At 38.4% G+C, this 10,769-nt stretch overlaps 1 protein-coding gene across 1 annotated transcript; it reads left to right on the plus strand.

Annotated features, from left to right (window-relative positions):
* The first annotated feature begins 1,651 nt into the window (after positions 1 to 1,651).
* On the plus strand, positions 1,652 to 4,109 carry LOC102905218 (sorting nexin-4). The gene has a single exon (XM_015986323.3). The coding sequence runs from the start codon at positions 1,673 to 1,675 to the stop codon at positions 3,035 to 3,037; it is 1,365 nt and encodes a 454-aa protein (XP_015841809.3). The 5' UTR covers positions 1,652 to 1,672; the 3' UTR covers positions 3,038 to 4,109.
* Positions 4,110 to 10,769: the final 6,660 nt, after the last annotated feature.

Below are 10,769 nucleotides of genomic sequence, written 5' to 3' on the forward strand. Positions count from 1 at the left end.
CATTGGTAACATCATACTTCTTTTGCCTATTTTCATGTGCAGCATTTGGATGAACCATATGTTCTCTATCACTGAGTACTTAGTAAAGTGAATACAGTGTATAAAGCATCACAGAAGTAATTCTTTTTTTTTTTTTTTTTTTTTTTTTTTTTTTTTTTTTTTTTTGGTTTTTCGAGACAGGGTTTCTCCGCGTAGCTTTGCGCCTTTCCTGGAGCTCACTTGGTAGCCCAGGCTGGCCTCGAACTCACAGAGATCCGCCTGCCTCTGCCTCCCAAGTGCTGGGATTAAAGGCGTGCGCCACCACCGCCCGGCTTTTTTTTTTTTTTTTTTTTTGGTTTTTCGACAGAAGTAATTCTAAATTTGGGCAGAATGGGATTCTGTATACTATTGTGGAAAAATTGTTAGTTTTTGCTTAGTGACTCACAATGGTTTCATATACAATATATAAAAACAGTATATTCAAAATGATGACTAACCAAAAGTAGGTTCTTAATATCAATATATTTTTATAAAACAAAATAGCTCCACATATAGCATAGGGTAATTAATTTTAAGGTAATATAAATCTCTTGAATCAAAAGGAATGGAGCATCTTTATTTAAGAGCCAGCTGCTGATTGGACAGGACAAATGGTATGCTAAATGAGAGAGGCAATCTACTCTTATGGACTCCACATTCAAGTAAACGAAACAGTGAAGAAGTAAGAACAACAATAGTAAGAATCCTGATAAAAAAAATACATTATCAGGGTTAAAGAGCAGGTATACTGATTAGATTTCTAGGCAGTATGAAAACTGGACACCCTTGCCGCTTCCAATATAGGCCATATAGCCTATGTTCATGTTTCCATAGCTACCAGATTATGTAGGTTGTTAACACTAGAAGAGAAAAAAGTATCCTATGCCACATCACATCTACAAGACCCCCTGCCCAGGCCACATGTGTGCGAATAATCTAAAGCAAAGTATCTCCCTTCCCTTAAATGACTATTAGGACAAGTATATCACATCCATTCACTGTGTGCTTTGTGGAAGATGCACACACAGAAATATAAAGCTATCTCAACTTTTGCCTTATTGATGATTTTTTAGCTTCCTAATCAGTCATCATACTCACTAGTTCTTTACCGATAATACCTTACCACTTCTAGGAGTCTCTTTACAAAGTTGGTAAATCAATAGAGCCACACCCATTTCTGCAAATATTGCTTTTACTAAAGATAACTAATAAGGAAACTTTTCCAGCTATCTTAAGAGAAGGTGATTTATTCTTTAATGTGTGAGATGATAGCTATGGTTGTTTGAATACGAACAACCCCCTTGGGCTCATATATCTGAATGCTTAATCATCAGGGGGTGGCACAGTTTGAAAGGATTAAAAGGATTAGGAGGTGTGGCCTTGTTGGAGGAAGTGTATCACTTGTGGGGAGGGCTTTGAGGTTTCAAAAGCCCAAGCCAGGTCCAGTTGCTTTCTTCTTGCTGCCTGTGGATCTGGATGTAGAACTCTCAGCTACTTCTCCAGCACCTTATCTGCCTTTATGCCACCATGCTCCCACCATGGTTCTTGCCATGACATTAATGAACAACACCTCTGAAAATACAAGCCAGCCCCAATTAAATAGTTTCTTTTATAAGAGTTGCTGTGGGCAGGCGCACTGGGCTCGCGGTGCCGAATGGCAGCTATGGAGCAGGCACCTCCGGACCCCGAGAGGCAATTGCAGCCGGCCCCCGTGGAGCCGCTGGGGGGCCCTGGCGCTGTGCTGGAAGCCGCGGTCGGTGAGGAGGAGACCGAGGGCACCCGGGAAGACAGCTCAGGGGTCGACACGATGACGGGAAATCATTTTTGGTTGAAGAAAATAGAAATCAGTGTTTCCGAGGCAGAAAAGAGAACTGGAAGAAACGCCATGAACATGCAAGAAACGTATACTGCTTACCTCATTGAGACGCGGTCAGTTGAGCATGCTGACGGTCAGAGTGTCCTCACAGACTCCCTGTGGAGGCGGTACAGTGAGTTCGAGTTGTTGAGAAACTACCTTCTAGTGTACTACCCCCATGTTGTTGTGCCGCCTCTTCCGGAAAAGCGGGCAGAGTTCGTGTGGCATAAGCTCTCAGCTGACAACATGGACCCGGACTTTGTGGAGAGACGACGGATAGGCTTAGAGAACTTTCTCTTGAGGGTTGCTTCCCATCCTGTCCTTTGTAGAGACAAAATCTTCTATTTGTTTTTGACACAGGAAGGTAACTGGAAGGAGACTGTGAACGAGACTGGATTTCAGCTGAAGGCAGACTCCAGGTTAAAAGCGCTTAATGCAACATTCAGAGTGAAAAACCCAGACAAAAGATTTACCGAGCTGAAGCACTACAGTGATGAGCTGCAGTCCGTCATCTCCCATCTCCTTCGAGTCAGAGCTAGAGTAGCAGACCGACTCTATGGTGTGTATAAAGTGCATGGAAACTATGGGAGAGTTTTTAGTGAATGGAGCGCCATTGAAAAGGAGATGGGCGACGGCCTGCAGAGTGCCGGACACCACATGGACGTGTACGCGTCCTCCATTGACGACATTCTGGAAGACGAAGAACACTATGCAGACCAGCTAAAGGAGTATCTCTTCTATGCAGAGGCCCTGCGGGCTGTGTGCAGGAAGCATGAGCTTATGCAGTATGACCTGGAGACGGCTGCTCAGGACCTGGCTTCCAAGAAACAGCAGTGTGAGGAGCTGGCCACTGGGACTATAAGAACATTCTCACTGAAGGGAATGACTACCAAACTCTTTGGTCAAGAAACTCCAGAGCAGAGAGAAGCCAGAATAAAGGTGCTAGAAGAGCAGATAAACGAAGGGGAAGAGCAGCTGAAGTCTAAAAACCTGGAAGGCAGGGAATTTGTGAAGAACGCATGGGCTGATATCGAGCGCTTCAAAGAGCAGAAGAACCGAGACCTGAAGGAAGCCCTCATCAGTTATGCCGTCATGCAGATCAGCATGTGCAAAAAGGGCATTCAAGTTTGGACCAATGCTAAGGAATGTTTTAGCAAGATGTAATCCTGAGAAGTGACTTTCTCTCCAATCAAGTGCCCCAACCGAAGCACAAGTAAAGAGAAATCAGTTGCTCCCTAATAAACATAAAAGCATACAGTCAATTGAACACATCAGCTTTCTTTAACTTAAATGTACTCATGTTCATATAGCACAAAAGGATACATTTTAATGAAGAATAATTTGAGGTTTGGGGGACTGGTGCTGATTCCAAAAGTTAATTTAATAAGATATACCAACAGATTATTCATCAGGCTTCTGAACCAATGACTGAGTGTTAGGGTGTTAGTTAATTTCCATGTGCTCCTCTCAATACCAACTGTTCCAGATCTTTTCATGTAGGGGGTTCTTGCCAAGATGAGATTCCGGTATTGACTTGGTAGGACCCACTTCTGCTGTAGGGTTATCTTATCTTGCCTTATAGTTGAGCTGTTTGGTGTGACAAAGCTCAGCAGAAACTTGTTGTGAAATCGGAGGTCTTCTTCCCTGTTTGTAGACCCTGTACCATCTGCGCATACTAGACAATGCCTTCAGTTTCTGTTTCACCAAGATTTTGATACTGGTCAGAAATTTTATACTGCCAACAAAGAAGTCAGCTTCTGAAATATGCAGTGGGGTAAATACATTATTATGATCTAGGAATTGCTATAGAGAAAGTTTTAATTGAACACTATTATCCTCAAATAATTGTTAACCTCGGCAACGAGCCTCAGTTTCTTCCGCTTGGCTCTGTGCACATGGCATTTCAGGGTACGAGATGTAGCATTTCCGTGTGTAAGACACTCGTAGTGAACACATGTGGGCTGGTACCTTCATCATTAATGTGCTTTTCTATTGCCTGGCTGTGATTTTTGTAAAGATAAATTATGTTGTTGTGTTTTAATGTGTGTCTGTGGTACATGTTCAGAAGCCAAGCACTCTCTCTGCTAGCTTGCAGAATCTTAACTGTGCACTCATTATTTCTAATGTTTTAAAACTATACTCAGTACTGTTTAACATTTGACTTTTTTACATGTTTAAAATGTTGCTGGATTTTTGTGCTGTTTGCCAAACTTATACAATAAATAAAGGAAGTGTGTGTTTATTTCCAGAAAAAAAAAAAAAAAAAAAAAAAAGAGTTGCTGTGGTCATTGTGTCTCCTCACAGCAAAGAACACTAAGAAAATAGCCATCATTTATGGTGCACTCCCAATGTACAAGAACTCTAATGAACTATATATAATTTTATTTTATCAATCAATTTCATTAATTTATTTCATTTAATCATCATAGTAATCCCTCAAAGTATATAATTTTATCTACATTGTACATATATGAAACTGAATCATAGTGATATTAAGCACTTCTCAAACTTACAGACATGTAAAGGTATTGAATCAGTAATGGAATCTAGGAAATTTGAACCCAGGGCTGGTATTCCTAAGTAATGCCCTTCTCCTAGATGGCTCATGGATTAAATTGGGGTTAAGAATTCTCATGTCTTTTTGTGGAGCCTTGATCCACAAAAGGCTTTCTAGTTTTTTGTTTATTTTGTTTTGTTTGTTGTAGGGCTAGCTATTAAACTCAGGGCCATGAGCATCCCAGATAAACATGCTACTACAAAGTTACATCTCTGGCTCTCTTTAATTTTTCTTCAAATTCTTGTCTTGGGTTTACCAAAATCCTGAGAAACCCATCTCATTCACTAAGAATTTTAATAGTTAGGTCTTCTGTTATTGTCACAGTCCACATGGAAAACCTTTCCAGACTCATATTTGATGATTCTCAGTATCCCTCAAGATTTATCATGTATATCATACTGAAAATCTTTCTGTTCTGAAACCATAAGCATTCCATTTTTATGAAAATTCCCACTTACTAGCTCAAACAATCTCTTTGATGCTACAGGCACATCACCCTCTCCATTTTCTGCAAAGCTACAGAGTTTGGATTCTGTATGCTTTCAAGTTATCATACAATCTTTTGTTTCAATCATTGTTATCATTACCCTGAGTCTTCCTTGTCAGTTTGCTCAACACCTCCACTTAGAATCCAAAAGTTCATTTGTACTCTTTCTGTGTCTGAACTCAGACAAATGAACATGCCTAAACAAAATGCCATCTTATAATTCTATCAATAGCCTGACTTGCCCAAAATCTCAGTATTATTCTATGATTATCTCAATTTAACTTACATACAAAGTATTCCAAAACATCTTCCATTATTAGATGCATTGATATCTTCTCTGTTACTCTCCATTCTCTATAGATAATTTAATGTTGCTTAAGTAATACAATGAGGTAGTTATCAAATAGAAATTCTTTAAACACTCTGCTATCAAATCTGTCAGTTGTTTGGTTTTCAGTTTTTCCCTCATATGTTTCTGATTTTAAAAAATAGTATATGGTTGCCTTCCTTTTCAAGTGTAGTTTCTTTACATGTTGCCTAATATCCCTTTTTTCTGGAGACTTTTAAAATACTGGGGAGCACCTGTGTTTTTCTCTCTCAGCATCTCATTCCCATCCTCAGTTTAGCCCTTGTTCTAGCTCACTTGATCATTCTTAACATCAAACAGTTTTAGGGAAAATGTAAGATCTATAAACTAGAGGTTTTGGACATTGGCTCTTCTTGTTAACAACATGCACACTCACCAGAAGAATACAGGAATAGTCTCAGTAATGTAGAACTCAAAAGTTTCTTCTGAACCACTTCCAGGTATTCATGCTTCTACAGCAAAAATGCTTTTCACACACTCTGCTTGTATACTTCTGAGGCTGACCACTCTTAACTTCATTTGGGGTTAATGACAGCTTTTGGCATCAAATATACCAAACTGCACCAAGGCTTTATGTCAATTTCTATTATGTAAATTCAAATTTTATTTTCTCTTTTTACAGTTTTTACATGTGCCTACAAATTAACAGTTTCACTTAGAAGTCAGTTGAAAGTCACTGAAGGGGATATACTTAGCATCAGAAGGGTATATTTTTATGAGCTATGAGTCATCATACCAATCTTTCTTAGCTTTGCAATGCTACGATCTATTCCAAGACTTTGGCAACTTCTTTCATCTCTAATTGTATTGCCTAAAATACAATGAGAAATCCTTTTTCAAATACCTAAATAACAAAATGTAATTCAGCCTTTTCATCTTGTGCATTTTTCCAAAGGTACTATAAATCACTTAGTTACTACTTTAAACAGGTGTCATTGCAGGCAGGGATCTGCAAGAGATGAAGATGAAAACTCGGTGCAGACTGACTTTGTCAACCTGGATCAGATTTCGGGGAGTCTAATGCCAGGCGGTTCATTGTCAGCATGTTTAAACCACAGTACAATTTGGGAGAAGGTTTACAGACAAATATCAGTCCAATCACTTGGATTCCAGGTACACAATAAAGCTCAAGGTGTGACTATGTAGAGACTCTTTTACAGAGTACATGTAACCATGAAGGTGGGTTCTATAACTAGAAGGCCTAGAATTTAGTGCGGTCTCTCACTGATAACACAGAGGTCAGCAGGCCACAAAGTACATGTGACATCTCCCCTAAGGATGGGTAACAATCTAAGGAGGGAAGAGTCTGAAATAATTATTCTGGGGAATTTGGGTGAGGTTTACCTATATAGCAAAAGGTGGGTATGGTCTGACTCCCCAGATAGCAAAAAGGTCACATTAACACAATCTCAGCTTTCTGTATGGAATGCAGATGTTAATTGATTTGTACCTCCTCCATTGAGGAGACACCACAGGGTGATTAATATTCTTAGTTCTCTTAATGCTTCTCTGTAAGTACAGGGATTTCTGTGTCCCCAACATATATAGTGTTCCAATGAGAACTGCTTCCTCCATTTATAATAACTTTCCACTTTGCAAATCTATTTTGTGTTCATTTGCACCCAATAATTTTCATTTTAATCTTGTATCCACAATTAACAATTTTATGAATTTTGAGTTGAAGTTAAGATTCTAAATTAAATTAAAATGAAATCTCTTTAGTTATCCATTTGTGAATTATCTGTGTCAGTTGACTAGATAATTATACAGGTTCACAGTGAAGTCTGCATGCAATGAGGGCCACACACACCTATTCATTGCTTTACCAAAGTATTAGCAATGAGACTGGAAATTTAAGTTTAATTAAACAGTGTACTTTAAAATGTTTTTTAAAAGTAGAGACTATACATTTCAGAATCGAATGAAAATATTAATAGGACTTCATGAAATTCTTTGATAAAATTAAAATTGTGAAAAACTTGTAAGCATTGTAGCAACTACTTTTCTTTTGTATGCCTTCCATGTGGCATAAATTCACTTACTATGCACATATATAATGAAAATTTGACATGTAAAAATGGAAGTTAATAATGTTCATGTGTAATTGAAAGCCACTCCATGCCTTTCTAAAATTGTATCACTCTGATTATTCCTGCTGTTCCCAGATATCTTTGGTTTGGGTTCTAAGATTATTAACACACATTATTCTGGGGTTGGAGAGATTAATCCATAGTTTAGAGCACTGTCTACTCCTCCAGAAGACCCTTCTCCAATCTCAGCACTCACATGGTGGCTCATATCCATCTGTAACTCCAGTTCCAGGGACTCTGATACCCTCTTCTGGACTCTGCAGACATTTTTTGCATGCAAATACTTACACATGTAAGGAAAATAAATAAAATCTCAAAACAATATATATTCCTTTAATGGTGGTACTCTATCATTTTGTCCTTGAGAATTATTAAAAATGAATCATATTTGCATTATTTGATCATTACATTAACAGTGAAAAAGACATAAAAATCAACAAGACCATAAATTTTTATTGGGGTAAGATATTAAACCATAAGCATTTGAACTCAATAACCTTACTTTTTATATAGTATACAATTATTGAAAAATGGTGTGTTGTCTATTAATTGGCCAAGGTTTGGAAGAAGAAACAGCCTAAATTACCAAGCTACAAACTAACCATAAGGTGTTGGATTGAAGACAGTTGAGAGACAGGAAGTAATAATGCAGAGCTAAGAGAGATCTCAAGATTTTGGGATTATGGAATGGAAGAGAGAGGACGTGACTGGTGGCTTCTCAGCTTCTCTGATCATTCAGATACTTACCCAGATATCTGACTACCAATTTTTTATTGATGAAAAATAATTAAATAAATGCATCACCTGGCATCCAACATGGGGCACGAAAGCATGAGATAAACACTCACCCCTGGCTATACAGCCACTGCCCATAGCTGCAGCCAACATGGCTGCAGCCACCAGAGTCAGCTGGCTTTTCTTCCTTTGCTCCAAGCCCTCTGAGTGAATCTGAGATTTTCCTGTTGCAGCCTCTCTACAACAGTCTCCAGCTGTCACCCAAATTCCACAGGTGCCTTAGGCTCCAAATACCAGGGTTACTTGCCCACTACAGGCTGGGTCTGCCTTCAGGCAGCACCTACCTACCACACATCCTTCTTCTGCACATTCCTTTATGTCCACTTTTCAGACTGCTAGCTCCTTGGCTCCTCCCTGTGAGTGGTGACCTTCCCCTGGACTGCCTCAGGGCGCTGTCACATTAGGGTAGCCACCGGGACACCCACTTGCGCTTCTGTTATTGTTGCAACTACCACACACTCTCAGCTCACAAATACATGCAGGTGCCCTCAGCAAGGCTGTGCACTGTCTGTGTTCTCTGCCCAACTGTGCTATGCAATGACAGCCAGCCTCACACTTTAGAGTCAGCAGCAGCAGATTTGGTGAGGAAACTGTGAATTCTTAAAGGGGGGAATTAGGTTTTTTTAAAGAAGAGCTTTTCCCCCCATCTTAAAAATGGGAACTATTATGATGCATGGAATTAGGTATCTGTATAGTTCCACAATGGATTGTTTGAAAGTGGAAAAAATAAATGAAGGGATAATCAACTTAGTTGGAATTGATATAATGTCAATTATCATTTTGGTATTTACTGTTTTATCTCTAAAAAAAGTTGTTTGATATCAGTGCCAAATACAAAAAAAATTAACTGATAAGGTAAAATCCTTAGAAAGACATACTAATAGAACTAAGAAAAATATTCACACATAGACAGATGAGTTTAGAGCAGAAACTACCACACCATTGCATCATGAAACTGAAGAGGAGAGACCCAAGATTATTAGAAAACCAACCTTAATTTATCCAGGTACCATTCAGGAATGACCAACAGATGATAGGTATCTCCAAGGCTATTCAGAAATTAACTGGGATCCTATTCAAAAAAAGTTTGATTTGAAGAGATTTGAGGAAGCAATCAATAGTTTCATATGGTATACATTCACTTTTTATGAAGCAGATGTTAAATTTATGGTCCACTCAGAACAGAATTATTCCACAAGACTGAAAAGATTTAGTTACAGCAGTATTAGAAGCTGGTCCTCAGTTACAGTGGAGAAACTGGTAGATGAAGCTAGGGCCGTCAAGCAACGAGCTAGAATTAGAGCTTATGAGACTTCTCAAGATCAAATCCTTGGTGAGTGCCATTATGCTGATGTGGAAAAACAGGTTACATTTGATGATCACACCTTGGCCCTATGCCATACAGCAGTTTTGAATGATTGGGACAAGATTGAAGAATCAGGAAAGAGGACTGAGCCATTTACTAAAATTATACAAGGCCCAATAAAGCCTTCAATGATTTTTTTTTTACAAAGATTGACTTCAGCTACAAATAGAATGATATCAGATCCAGAAGTTAGACTAATATTAATTTAATCTTTGGCTTTTGAAACTGCTAATTCAGAATGTAAAAGGGTGATCAGACCTTTAAAGGCAAGATCAGCACCCATAGATGAATGGATTAAAAATGCAGCTGACATTGTATCTCACATTTATGATGATACTTAGATAGGAGAAGAGACTTAAAAATTTTAAGAAAAATTAGAAGTTTACTTGTTTTAATTGTGGTAAAACAGGTTATGTGAAAAGGGATTTCTAGGAACAATGTTTGTTTGTTTGTTTGTTTTGTTTTGTTTTGTTTTGTTTTTTCTAGAAAGACTCCAAACAGAAGGCCTCAGCCTTCTGGAATATGTAAAAGGTGTGGCAAAGGCCAACATTGGACTAATGAATGCAGTTCAACATGGGACAAGCAAGGTAACCCTTTGCCATTGGGAAACACCATTTGGGGCCTCTCTCAGGCCCCCATATCAAATTTGGTTCAATCATTTTCTGTCAGCATTGGGGAAACTCTTCCAGGAGCAATTAAAAGACTTAATATCTGTTATGGAAAACCATACTGCTCTAGATAGCAGAACAGCTTTAGAATATAAAAGAAAATTTTCAGGAGAAACCATAAATCAAATATTTTGGCAAACCTCTATAAACGATCAAAGACCAAATTTTAAAATGTAAATAAATTGCATTGTAATTGAGGATTGAGTAGACACAGGGGCAGAAGTAACAATAATTACACCAAAATCTTGGCATCCAAATTGGCCTCTTCAGGAGGTAAATGTTCAATTTTTAGGGATTGGAATGTTATCTCAGGTAAAACAAAGCAGAAGATGAGTTAAATGTGTAGGTGCAGATGGACAGAGAAGAAAACTAAAGCCATATATGGCTGACATACCACTGAATTTATTGAGACATGATTTGTTACAGCAGTGAAATACCCAGATAAACAATCCTCCAATCTCAGAAAGAAACCATAAACTAATGTATGTTTCTGAAAAAATAAATAAATAAAAGGTATTACAAATAACAGTCACTGACCATTCAGGTTGTATAAACAGGGCACAACA

This window comes from Peromyscus maniculatus, chromosome 7, assembly GCF_049852395.1.
Source record: "Peromyscus maniculatus bairdii isolate BWxNUB_F1_BW_parent chromosome 7, HU_Pman_BW_mat_3.1, whole genome shotgun sequence".
Lineage (NCBI taxonomy): Eukaryota > Metazoa > Chordata > Mammalia > Rodentia > Cricetidae > Peromyscus > Peromyscus maniculatus.

Excerpts from the sequence above, each read along its gene's own strand:
- LOC102905218 (XM_015986323.3), top strand. The coding sequence starts at position 1,673 with ATGGCAGCTATGGAGCAGGCACCTCCGGACCCCGAGAGGCAATTGCAG.